General features: G+C 38.5%; 1 protein-coding gene across 1 annotated transcript in view; it reads right to left on the reverse strand.

Moving 5' to 3' along the window:
* The window catches only part of GUCY2C (guanylate cyclase 2C), a 96,617-nt gene that overhangs the window by 77,253 nt on the left and 5,072 nt on the right, over nucleotides 1–14,292 (reverse strand). The window contains exon 2 of the mRNA XM_047865939.1: nucleotides 7,523–7,665. Coding sequence (XP_047721895.1) covers nucleotides 7,523–7,665 — 143 coding nt within the window. The remainder of the gene's footprint in view (nucleotides 1–7,522; nucleotides 7,666–14,292) is intronic.

Consider the following 14,292-nt stretch of genomic DNA (forward strand, 5'->3'; position numbering starts at 1 on the left):
TACACAAATAAGAAATTATCTGAAAAGAAAATTAAGAAACAACCCCATTCATAATAGCAACTAAAATAATGAAATACTTAGGAATAAACATAAACAAAGAGGTGAACAATTTGTACACTGAAATTATAAAACATTGACGAAGGAAATTACAGAGACACACATAAATGGAAAGACATCCCATGTTCATGAATTGAAAGAATTAATATTGTTAAAATGTCCATACTACCCAAATTATCTACAGATTCAATGTAATCCCTATCAAAATCTCAATGGCATTCTTCAAAGAAATAGAAAAGCAATCTTAAAACTCATATGAAACAACATAAGAGTAAATAGCTAAAGCACTCTTGAGAAAGAACACAGTTGGAGACATCATACTTCCTGAATTAAAAATATATTACAAAGCTATAGTAATCAAAACAGTGTGGTACTGGCATAAAACTATCTTTATAGACCAATGGAACCCAATAGACAACCGGGAAATAAATTCATGCAACTGCCATCAATTGATCATTGACGAGGGTGCCAAGAACATACAATGGGGAAAGGATGTGTCTTCAGTAAGTGGTGTTGGGAAACTGGATTCCTACCCATAAAGAATGAAATTGGAACCTTACCTCATGTTATCTCCAAAAATAAACTCAAAGTGGATTAAAGACTTAAATGTAAGACCTGAAATTGTAAATCTACTAGACGAAAACATAGGGGAAAAAAATCTTTGAATTGGTCTAGAAAATGATTGTTTGGATGTGACACCAGAAGCACAGGCAACAAAAGCAAAAATACATAAGTGGGATTGTATCAAACTAAAATGCTTTTGCATAGGTAAGGAAACAACAGAGGGAAGAGGCAACTTATAGAATGGGAGAAAATGCTTGCAAACCATATTGTCTGATAAGAGGTTGCTATCCAAAATACATAAAGAACTCCTAAAACTCAATAGCAATAAATATAAAATAATAAAATGAAATAAAATAAAATAAAATAATAAAATAAAATAAAATAAAAAAGCCAGATTAGAAAGAGATCAGGCTGCCATTCATCCACAGAAGGCTGCCTTTGAGTAAACTGAAACAAGATGCTCTCAGTGGACTCTGCAAAGCAGAGGGGGCCAAAGGATTGGTCCTCAATCTCCCCCAGAAGTGCTAGCCCAATGAAGGGAATTTACTGTATTCATTATTCAGCCCTGACTCCGTATCTCCTTGTCTACAGTTGGCAGTTTTTCTCTATGACAGGATAAATGGATTAAAAACATTAAATCACATCTAAAAAGTGTAGGCAAACAATCTGAATATAGAGTTCTTTAAAAAAGGCATAAAAATGGCTACCAGGGGCACCTGGGTGGCTCAGTCGGTTAAGCGTCTGACTTTGACTCAGGTCATGATCTCATGGTTTGAGGGTTTGAGCGCAACATTGGGCTTTGCACTGACAGTGTAGAACCTGATGGGAATTCACTCTCTCCCTCTCTCTCTGCCCCTCCCCCACTCATGCTTTCTCTCTCTCAAAATAAATAAATTTATTTTAAAAAATTGCTGACAGTTATAAGGTTCCCAACATTACTAATCAGGGAGATGCAAATCAAAATCACATTGAGATTCCACTTCACATCTTTATAAATGGCTATCACCAAAAAGTCAAAAGGTAACAAGTGTTGGGAAGAATGTGGAGAAAAAGCGAATGCTTGTAAACTGTTGATGGGAATGGAAATTGGTACAGTCATGAGAATTGGTATAGAGCTTCCTCAAAAAATTAAAAGTAGAAATACTTGATGATCCAGCAATCCCAGCTCTGGGTATACATCCAAAGGAAATGAAATCAGCATCTCAAAGAGATAGTTGCACTACCATGTTCATTGCAGCATTAGTCACAATAGCTAAGATATGGAAATGACCTACCTAAATGTCCATCGATGCATGAATGGATAAAGAAAATGTGATAACACACACACACACACACACACACACACACACACACACACGTATATATATATGTATATATACATAGGTATACACATATACACACACACATATATATATATATACATATGTATACACACATATATGTATGTATACACACCTATACATATATTATTACATTATACATTTATATATAAATAAATGTATAAATGTGTACGTATATGTGTGTGTATATTCCACACAATGGAATATTATTCAGACATAGGAAAGAAGGAAATCCTGCCATTTGCCATAGTACAGATGAACTTAGAGGATGTCATGCTAAGTGAAATAAGCCAGACACGGAAAGACAAATACATGAACTCACTTATATGTGTAATCTAAAATAGTCAAACTCATAGAAGCAGAGAGTAGGATGGTGTCTTCCAGGGACCAAGGGGAGGGGGAAATGAGGAGCTCTTGGAAGGGAAACACAAAGTCCCAGTTATCCAACATGAACAAGTCTTGAAGATCTAATGTACAGCAATGTAACTACAGTTAACAATATAGTATTGTATACTTGAAGTGTGCTAAGAAGATAAATCTTTTAAGTGTTCTCACCACACACACACACACACACACACACACACACACACACATGCCCACACACAAAGAAAGAAAATGATTATTACGTGTGGTGATGGATATGTTAACTAGCTTGATTGTGGTGATGACTTCACAATGATATATCAAAACACCCCGTTGTAAACTTTAAATACATATACTTCTTATTTGTTAACTATACCTCAATAAAGCTGGGGAAAAAAAACTTCAAGTTTTGAAAAATAAGTGTTAACTAGCACTACTGTAACTTTTCAGCAGAAGTAACACTATTTATAGTTTAAAAGTCACCAAATATAATATGTGAATTGCTGACAAATTCAAAGTAGTGGTGAGCTTCCCCCCCCCCCAATTTTTTTTTTATAAAATCTGAAGTGTAGGTAACTTTAGGTAAATGGAGTGGTCCTCTAGTCGAGCTGATGATACCTTAGCACTGGGAGTTAATCCCCCATTGCACAGGCCTATAGGGAGCATGGACTTCCTCCAGACATGGCTTGAGAGAGATCCTGTGAGTGATTATGAGAAGAATGTCTTCAGACCTCCTTGGACAGGACAGGGATTGCCTGGGGTAACACTCTGGTTCCCTTGAGTTAGCCTAGCTAGTTCCACTGTTCATCCCGGGTAAAATAAGAAATGCATTTTGGGTACTCAATGAACCAAACCTCAATAGAAGGGATTAGAAAAAACTGAATGGTTCAGTAGTCATGATTTTCATCATTTTATAGGAGACTGGAACCCAAAGGTTAGGCTGCTTCTAGAAATCTACTCAGTTATTGAAAACAACCAATAGTTATGCTTCCCGTACCAGAGGCAGAGGGAAGAAATAGAGTGGTAACCAGAAGAGGGTAGGGTTATGGGAGGATCTATTCATGGAACAACAATAAATGAGGGAGAACAACCAGGACTTCAGCACTTGACAGTGGCTGACAAAGAGGGATGAAGGGTACCATGGCTGGATGGTGTCTGCCTCAAAGAAACAGGGGTCGTTTTTTTTTTTCAAGTTAAATTATGAAGTAGACAGTGCATGTAAAGGCATATCTGTAATGAATATATACAAATTAAAAGAATGATAAAATTGGGGCACGTGGATGGCTCAGTTGGTTGAGCGTCTGACTCCTAGTTTGGGCTCAGGCCATGATCTCATAGTTCGTAAGATCAAGCCCTGCATCGGGCTATGCGCTCACAGTGTGGAGCCAGCTTGGAATTCTCTCTCTCCCTTTCTCTCTGCCCCTCCCCCACTTGCTCTATCTAAATAAATAATAAACTTAAAAAAATAAAAAAAGAATAATAAAATGAATATTTGTTTTAATCTACGTTATAGCGTAAAATACAAGATATTACTAAGGACTTTGCACCTGTGTGTACCCTATCCCTAAGATATCACCCCACCTAATCCCAGGATAGCCAGGAGATGGTAGAGAAGAGCCCATGAAGAGATCGAAGATATTGAGGCATTTGTTGATCATGGCATATCAGTATGGGGATGAAAAAAATGCTGGAGAAGATAAGACACCAAAGGCTCATGTTGGTGAGATGGTTGATGTGGAACAGGACAAGTTCAATCTTGGTGTCTCCTGGAGGGGTGATACTCTGACTTCACAGAACTCAGCTTTATTATTTTGTGGGGTGGGGTAGGTGGTGGTGCGTGACTCAAAGAGGTCAGGAGTGGGTATTCCCTGGAGGCTTAGTGGATGTCAGGAAGAATGGAACACCAGGCTGCAGAGAGGCACATGGCCACCACAAGGGTGATTAACCTTTGCTACAGGTAACGATTTTATATGTTGCACATTTGGTAGCCAAGCTTGGACTCAACAGTGGTTTTCTAACTGTTAATTTGTTGCGACTGCTACTTCCTGCGGTAGCAGAAAGCGTAGACTTTCTGCTTTCGTTTAATTTGGTCTGGAAATGGTAAACGTGAAATTAAGCCAGGCCAGGGGTGTGGATGAGGTAGATAACTGCCTGGTGCTTTTAATTCAGATATGAAGCCAGAAGGTACATGCAGTTCTGGGAATCCTCTGATTATGGCATGTAACCAGGAAAGGACTTCCAAATGTGAAGACCCAAGATAATTGCCCTTCCTGGATCCTAAAACTAATAATAGCATGTAGATCATAACTAAAGGGAGGCAGGTTTGCTGGGAGAGTTTCAAGGGTCAAAAGCAAATAATAAAACACCTGAGATGGCCGATTTAAAGTCACACTCCTCAACAAAACCTCTCAGAGGAGGAAGGCAAATTACTCCACATGTGAAGGGGTGAGTGAACAAGCTGCTTGCATGGGCCACTCTTTCATTTCTAGCAATACTTTGGGTTTCCTCACACACTTCCTAATAAGCTCCCCTTCTCCCTTTTGAGCCTGGAGGAGCCCTGCATCTCTGTGCCCCACAGCAGCCTGAGGCTTTCTCTGCCCTGTTTTCTCTCTCAAGGAGATGGAAAAATTGAGTTTTTCAAAAAGAATTTTACCAACTAAGGGAACTAAAACGTGAATTTTTTTTGTTTTTTTTTTTTTTTTTTTTTTTACTAAGCACAAAGTTAGAAATTCTGATCTGGATTTATTGAGGAAAAATGGCTACAGTGAAGTCTTTCTTTTAACTGATGACTAAATGGACTCCTCAGATAAACTGAAACTAAAAAAAATTGCTGTGGCAAGACTGCTATAAAACACTGAGGAATAACATAAAAAATATAAAAATAGTCTTCCCTTAGACACTTTGTCAATTGTCTTCAGATGGCAAACACCAAAAATAGTAGAAAATACTCTAGGGGTTTGGTTTACTTAAGAAAGCTGATTCAGAGCTCCATGCAGGGGACTCTGCTCAAAGAAAATTCCTTGGCCTAACATTACCCAAGTGGTGAATAAATGAAAATGAATATGCTTTGACATAAAATTAAAAATTTAAGGTTTAAGTATATAATTTTTAATGATTCCTGCCTTCTCCAATTTTTTTTTTTTTTCCTGCACAGCAAATACTTCCTGGTCCTATTCACAAGGGATAACAGAATGCCGGAGGATTCCAGTAACTAAAAGGCTAGGAGGTTTTGCTGAGTACTCGGATAGTTTTGGATATACAGACCTTCTGAGTTAAGCATAGAGAAATATAAATTGCTTTGCATAATATAATGAGGGAAATTTGAAGTTCCCAGGGCCAATCCAGGAGGTGGAGAGTGAGGAGGAACCATGGAAAGAAAAGAGGGAAAGAGGAACCAGAAGATGGCAAGAGGCTGGAAGCAACATAGAAAGAAATGGCTAGTGAGAAAGCCTAGTGCGATGGGGCTGAAGACTTTTCAGAACAAAGATGTACAGGGGAGCCTGGGTGGCTCAAGTCAGTTAAGCTGAGGTCATGCTCTCACGGTTGGTGAGTTTGAGCCCTGCTTTGGGCTCTCCACTGACAGCGCGGAGCCTGCTTTGGATCCTCTGTCTTCCTCTCTCTTTGCCCCTCCCCCACTCATTCTCTCTCCCTCTCTCTCTCTCTTTCTCTCTCTCTCCCTCTCTCAAATAAACATTTAAAAAGAATAACAAAGGTGTATAAAATAGAGGTTGCTTGCATTTTCTTTGAGGAAAAGATGCCTCATTCTATCCATACAACCAATATTCACTGAGGGTTCTCTCAGCTGTTTTCAGCACTGGAGCTATTGCATGACTGAACAAATGTCTGCTTTTGTGATAACTGTATTCTACTAGAATACAACTGATGCAACTGGTTAAACTCTTCCCAAACCTTCAGTCAAGTCTGTGCCATAGACAGCTTGCCCAGTTTGTGGGAATTACGGAAAGGTGCTTGGGGCTGCGGCCAGAGTGATGGGGTAAGAACAGAAACAGGATGGTTAGATGATCTGCAGGTGCAGGAGTCTGAAGTCAAAGATGATCACAGCTCAAGACTTCAGGATTTCATGAAATATTCGGGAGGAATTTTGGACTTTCTACAAGTATGAGATTCAAAATAATCTCATCTAGATCACATGGTAGAGTGACCCTACTGATAACCTGAATCACTATTGTAGACTAGGGCTGCATATCCAAATCTAGCACCAGTGCCTGGGATGCTTCGGGCTGACCAGTTTGTCTCTCCTTCCATGGAGTCTTCCCCCTTCCCCATTCTAAGAGAAACTCTGTTTAATCCTTGAGTAATGTCTTCCTCTTCCGCCTCCCCAAGCCCATTTTGTACCGTATTCCTCTGTGCTCAGGAAGGACTGGAATAGGTTGTTATATTCCTGCCAGGGGTAGTTAGAAATCTGTTAAATTTCCTCATGACCCCTGGATTTGCATCTCTGTCCTGGGGGCTGTGTTTGTATACTAAGGGAGGTAAGTGTTGGAGACAGTAGTAGTGTATCTCAGCTACAATAAAGCCCTCTGTGTCTGCAAACAGCTTGATTTGTCTTCTCTTACCTCAAACACGACCAAAGAAAAAAAGGCACGGTCCATGATCTAGGCTTCCAAAGAGGGGTTAATGGGGCTGCTGTTTTAATCCTGAAAAAGGAACTGTATTTTTCTATAGAGAAGTCAAATATTACTCGTTTTTTCTCCCCTCGGGTGGCTGAGGGATTACTTCCTCATTGTTATATAGGTTAAAATAATAGCTTGGGAAAGAAGGAAAGAAGAGAGTGCTCAAATCCCTGAAGTGTAAACTCCTCATGAACAGAGACTGCCAGTTTCATTTATTGGTGCCTCCTTAGCAGGTAGTTGGAAAGGCAGGAAAAGCATTGAAAGAACAGAATGGTGTATCTGAGGTAAAGAAGAGCGTCTCTGAGTTCCAGGAAGTAGCTTGATATTGTCAAACAAAAAAACCACAAAACTTGCAGCTGGATTTTGAATCTTGTTTTGGTTATGTGCTATGCATCTGAACTTGGGCAGATTACCCACATTTGCTGATCTTTGCTTTTCTCATTCCTAAAATAAATTTAATTTCTCTTCTAGCGAATAAGCCCAAGCTGCGACCCTTGTTGGAGTTTGGACGTGGATAGATAGGCCAGATGATTGATGGGGTTTGCCCAAACAATATCCACTTACCTGGTGTTGAAGAGCCATGTTGAAGGGAATTCATTCCCAGGGACACTGCCAAGCTTTGAAATGTAGAGCTTAGTTGCCATATTACTCAGATCCGTTTCTGGTCTGGCCCAGAATGCATGTTTTATTTCAGGGGAGAAAAAGGCCTGGAATGAAAAAGTGAAACAGTGTGGCAAAGCGCTTAGTAGAATATTAAGTCACAGATATCATTGCCTAGTGGCCCTCTAATAGACTCCATCACCGAAAGGAGAGGTTTGCTATTCCCCACTTGGTCAAAGATTGGCACCCTGCTCTGGCACCTTAAGGATGCTGCATGGTTGTGTCAGGGCCTGCTGGAGCTGTGGAAGCACCCAGAGAGGGACTTCTGTGTACTAGCAAATTGCACCTGCTAGAGGGCAGAACCCTCATGCACCGTGGGCCTGTAGCAGCACCCAGCACAAGCAGGCTTATTGGACAATATGCAAGACGTGACCAGCAACTTTTAGAAACACTCACAGGAGCAATAATAAGTAAAAATTCAGCTACTGTTGCTGTGAGCTTTGCAGATTCCAGTGTGGAGACGTGTGGGTTAATTAAAATGGTATTAGGAAGTTCTTGTCACACACTCAGTACTCAATAGCTGTTATTGTTGTTCCTCTATGCCTTCTCCAAGTGGCAGAATTGATTGCTCCTACCTTTGTGCCGCTTTTGTGCGCAGCAGGTATTTCTCCTCTAACTTCAGTTAAAACTGTATTTAACTGGGCTGCCTAGGGGGCTCACTCAGTTGAGTGTCTGACTCTGGATTTCTGCTCGGGTCATGATCCCAGGATTGTGGGATTGAGCCCGATGTCAGGCTCTGCAGTGAGCATAGAGTCTGTTAAGATTTTCTCTGTCTCCCTCTCTCTCTCCCCACTCCATCTCCCTCTCTGTCTCCCTCTCTCCCCCTCTGTCCCTCTCCCCTGCTCATGCACCTTCTCTCTCTCTAAAAATAAAAAAAAAATTTTTTTAATTGTACTTAAATGAAATTAATTGAAAATGTTAAGCATATGCCAACTTTACTATATTAGAAAAGAATGGCAGTGGGAAGAAATTCCACTTGTATCCAAGACACTATGGTAGAGCTGAACATGATTTAGAAATTATCCCTAAACCAAATTTATGGAAATCTACCGGAGGAACAAAAGTTTAAACTACATTTATTTAGATATACTTCCTTATTGTCTGCAGTATATTTAAAGTGGACCCAAAGGATATGTGTGAAAGAACGAAACAGAAGTTATGAAATGTAGAGTGGTAGATATTTCTTTTCATGTTACATATGAGGAAAAATTAATTTGTCAAATGTTTAAGATTTGGCAAAATTTTTGAAGGATGACCAAATGTCTGAGGAAGTAGGATTGGATTTAAAGTGATAACCAGAAGATCAAGGGGGAAAAGTGTCTTCTTAATCCTTAAAGAATGTAAAAATTAGTTGCCCAGTGACACAACATATCAAATTTATTAAATGGAACCATGTTGCACACATATCATTTTTCTTTCTTTTTTTTTTTTTTTGTTAATGTTTATTTATTTTTGAGAGCGAGAGAGAGGCAGAACGTGAGCAGGGGAGGGGCAAAGAGAGGGAGACACAGAATCTGAAGCAGGCTCCAGGCTCCAAGCTGTCAGCACAGAGCCCGACGCGGGGCTTGAACCCACAGACCGTGAGATCACGACCTGAGCCGAAGTCAGACGCTTAACCGACTGAGCCACCCAGGCACCCCACATATCATTTTTCTTTTAAAACTGGAAAGAAGTGGGGCGCCTGGGTGGCTCAGTCAGTTGAGTGTCCGACTCTTGATTTCAGCTCAGGTCACGACGGCAGGGTCGTGGAATCAAGCCCCATGTTGGGACCCATGCTGAGCTTGGATCCTACTTATGATTCTCTCTTCTCTCTCGGCCCCTCTCCCCTGCTTGAGTGCCCTCTCTCTAAAAACCAAAACCAAAACCAAAAACAAAAAACAACCCTCCCCCCAAAAAACAAAACCAAAAACAAAAAAGCTTCAGAGAACTTTTATAGTTTTGCTACGGGAATAAAAGATCAGTTTTGACTTCAAAGTTTTGTTTGTTTGTTTTTTTAATTTCAGAGCCAAGATTCTTTTCGCTCAGGTCTCAAACAAACATCCTTATTAGACTTTTAAACTCTCAGAGATCTAGATAGTGATTAAATGACCCTGATAACTAAGGGTGTAAAATAAACAGTAAGAAAGAAGCCAAGCCCATTTACAGCTGGCACCCACAACATTCCTGTGAAATAAAAAGCAAGAGCGTTTAAGGTGTTCGCCAGAGAAACAGAAGTTGAGACAACGAAACAAAGTACAAAACTGCAGATATGTCTGGAAAGAAAACACAATCATTCTGAAGATGTGAATGTGAAAGTTAGTAAGAATCCTTGGCAAAAATTTAGAAAGCTTTAAGGGTAGATTGAAACATAAGCATGAAATTAGCAGGAGTGACAACAATGACACAAGAGGTTGGGATTTTATCATGAGAAAATGGAGGAAGTCAGATCAAGTTTCTGGTGTCAATTTTCTTGGTGTTACTTATTGCTATATAACGGTCACTCAGGATGTGTGTGATGCGGCTGATGGAAACTTGAGTGTAATTTTAAACTAATTTGAGATACACATTTCAAATTCCCCTGGTCCAAGTTGAAAGGTTTCTGAAATGGTGTACTCAGATGAAGAGAAAGAAATTCCCAAATTGGAACATTTGAAAAGCATGGTGAAGGATGGAGAGGGTTGAGGGCTTAGGATAGAAGCTCAGGAAAGACCAAAAGAAAAAAAAAAAAAAGGATGAAAATATGGAGGTCTGAGTGGAGGACAGAGTTGGACTTCATCCACCAGTTTTGCCTCCTTTGCTGGTAAGTGTTCACTTAATAAATTTCCTTATGTGAGGGGCACTGGTGGCTCAGTCGATTAAACACCCAACTTTGGCTCAGGTCATGATTTCACAGTTCCTGAGTTCAAGCCCTGCTGTCAGCTGGGAGCCTGGAACCTGCTTTGAATTCTGTGTCTCTGTCTCTCTCTGCCCCTCCCCCGCTCGCACTCTGTCTCTCTCTCTCTCTCTCTGTCTCAAAAAAATAAACATTAAAAAAATAATAAATAAATTTCCATATGTTAGGCAGACAACAAACAAACAGCATATCTATAATAACTATTAGTATAGTTTGGTGCCTTGATCTGTGCTGAGGTTACAGTAGTCTTACCTACCCTTGCTTTTGAGCTATTAACACTAATGTCAACAAAAGAGAAAAGAGGAAAGGGAAATGACATCTTGGTATTATTATGAAAACGGTTTTGCCTTTGCTGACCCCTTAAAGTGTCTGGTGGGCCCTTATCCAAATGCACCAGACTTTGAGAACCACTACTCTACAGGATAATCATCTTGCCACATTGCAGGTCTCACCTCTTATCACTCTCTGCCTTGGTGAGAAAGTTCCACCCACTGAAGGGTATTTGCATTAGCTGTTCCCTTGCCTACAACTCTCCAACTCTCCGTAGGATGGTGTCCTTACTGTTATCAGATTTCCATTCAAATGGCACCTCCTAGAGGCATTTCTTTTGATTGCTTAGTTTAAAAAACATCTCTTTCCCCTATTCATTCTCTATTACATTACCTTGCTTTCTTTTCTTTACAAAAGTTATCATTTAATACTATCTTGTTAGTTAATTAATTAAGTCCCCCCATTAGAATTTAATTTCTATGAATTCAAGGAATACACTGCCTTACTCATTTCTGTATCTCCATCTCCTAAAACAATATAGTCAAAATTCAATAAATATTTATTAAATAAATAGATTTTTTAAGAGGATCTTGATGAATTAAAAGAAAAGGTGGATTTGGCAGTAATGTGAAAAGTGCAAAGCCTTATCTGGTGGTTTATTATAGTTTTCAGTATTAATTTCCTGATGACCATAATCTTCTGAAAGTTATCTCCGATTTTTAAATATTATTATAATCAGACTTTAATATTGCCTCTAAACCAATATAGAACTTGTATTCTTCTATTTTCCCCTTCTCATTATTACACTTGAGTGAAGCGCAAACTATTTTAGGATTTAGATGAAGCAGCTAGAAAGACAATATAATCCTCCTTACTTGTTAAAAAAAAAAAAAAGTTAATTTCTTCCATAGTGTCTTTAGGGGATAGTGTAAAGTTTAAAAACTATGAACATGATCAACATGGGGATTTTTGAAATCCTTACAATAATGAGACTTCTTATTCAGGAACATGGTAAGTCTGTCCCTTTACTTGACATCTTTATTGATGTATCTAAACGAAGTTTTACGATTACATACATAAGAATAGTGTACATTATTTATAAGAATTATTCATAATTCCTATATGTTTATACATGTTTGTTATTATAAGTAAATTATAAGTTGTACTTTTTTAATGTTTATTTATTTTTGAGAGAGAGAGAGACGCACACACACACAAAGAGCAAGCAGGGGAGGGGCAGAGAGAGAGGAAGACACAGAATCCAAAGCAGGTTCCAGGTTCCAAGCTGTCAGCACAGAGCCCGACGTGGGCTCGAACTCACGGACCTTGAGATCATGACCTGAGCCAAAGTTGGATGCCCAACGAACAGAGCCACCCAGGTGGCCCTAAGTTGTATTTTTTAAATCTGTAATTGTTTATGGATAGCAATGAAAAGGTTTTTGTATTGATCTTGTATCTGACAACCTGCTAAACTCTTTTATTACATACTAATAATGTAGTAGATAAAATAAATTTTCAGTATAGGAAAACATTATTTACTAAATGATATTTTTCTCCTTTTTCTTTTTTTAAATGTTTATTTATTTTGAAAGAGAGACAGAGAGAGAGAGAGCAGGGAGAGGCGGAAAGAGAGGGAGACAAAGAATCCCAAGCAGGCTCCACACTGTCAGCACAGAGCCCAATGCAAACCATGAAGTCATGACCTGAGCTGAAACCAAGAGTCAAATGTTTATGGCTTAACCAATTGAGCGACCCAGGTGCCCCTTTACTGTGTTGTTTTAAACAGGAGTAGGGAGACTGTGCATTTTAGTTTGCTTAGGTGGAAAGGTAAGACTGTTTTTATATTATTCCCCCTCTTTTCTTATTTCCTGTTTTCAACTAACAGTATATATCTTGTTATGTTTCTTATTTTGAAGATAATGCTTTTTAACATTTTACCATTAAGTGTGATATTCACTCTAAGGATTTGGTTTTGATGTTATTTTATTCAGATTCTTTTATGTTAGTGACATTTCCTTCTATTTCAGGTTTCCCAAGTTTTTCATCATAAAAGAATGCTTTAATTGTATTGTTTTTCTGCATCTACTGAGATGATCAAATGCCTTTCTACTTTTATTTTTATTTTATTTTATTTACTTCTTTGTGTTTTTTAAGGGAGAGAGGGGGAGGGGAGGGGCAGAGAGAGAGAGAGAGAGAGAGAGAGAGAGAGAATCCCAAGCTCCATGCTGAGCGTGGAGCCTGACATGTGGCTTGATTCCATGACTCTGGGATCGTGACCTGAGCTGAAATCAAGAGTCCAACACTCAACTGACTGAGCCACCCAGATGCCCCTACTTTTATTTTTTAATGAGAAAATTATATTAGCATATTTTATCATGCATTCCTGTAATATACTCCACTTGGTCATGATATATTTATTTTTTTATTTATATGTCGCTAGATTCGGTTTGCTAATATTTATTTGGATTTTTGGATTTTGGATTTTTGCAGTATGTCTTGAGTAATATTGGCCTGTAATTTACCTTCATTCCTTTGTCTGGTTTGGATGCCAAGGTTGTACTAATCCCATAACATGCGTTGAAGACTTATTATTTCTTTTTCTATTCTTTGAAAGAGTTGTATAAAGCTGGAATGATCTGTTTTTAATTGTTCATAGAGGGTGTTTTGTAAAACAGATACAAAAATGTAAAAATTATAAAGGGAAAGCTAGAATGTTATGTAAGTGGAGATATACAGTATATATATAAGCTTTTGGGATTGTTTTTGTTTCTATCAGCTTAATTCTCTGGAGATTCCCGCAGGTTGTTGTATACATTAGTTTCTTCTTCTTATTGCTGAGCATGGTGTAAATGTACCATAATTTGTTTAACCATTTGTCTATTTAAAGATATCTGCATCGTTCCAGTTTTAGACTATCATAAGAAAAGCTGCTATGAACAATCATGTACAGGTTTTTTGTGCATACCAATTTTAATTTCTCTGGGATAAATGTCAATGAGTACAACTGCTGGGTAGCATGATATTTGTATATTTCATTTTGTAAGAAACTGCCAAGCTGTTTCTAGAATGGCTATACCATTTTATAGTCCCATCAACAACGTACCAGTGATCCAATTTCTCTGCATCCTCACCAGCATTCACTGTTCCCACTATTTTTAGTTTTAGCCATTCTAACTGGTATGTAGTAATAGCTCACTGTTCCTTTAAATTTCATCTCCCTAATAGCTATAGATGTTGAACATCTTTTCCTATGTACATTTTCCATTTGCATATCTTTGGTGAAATGTCTGTTCATGTCTTTTGCCCATGACCTAATTGTATTATCTATAATTTTATAGTTGAATTTTGAGAGTTCTTTATATATTTTCATATATTACTCTTCTGTCAAATATGTGGTTTGCAAATATTTTCCCCATTCTGTAGCTTTTTCTTTTCATCCTCTTTAAAAGTATCTATCACAGAAAAAAGTTTTAAATTTGATTAAGTCCAGTTTATGGAACTTTCCTTTTATGGATAACACTTTGTGTTGTGT

The sequence above is a fragment of the Prionailurus viverrinus genome, chromosome B4 (assembly GCF_022837055.1).
Source record: "Prionailurus viverrinus isolate Anna chromosome B4, UM_Priviv_1.0, whole genome shotgun sequence".
NCBI classification, from domain to species: domain Eukaryota; kingdom Metazoa; phylum Chordata; class Mammalia; order Carnivora; family Felidae; genus Prionailurus; species Prionailurus viverrinus.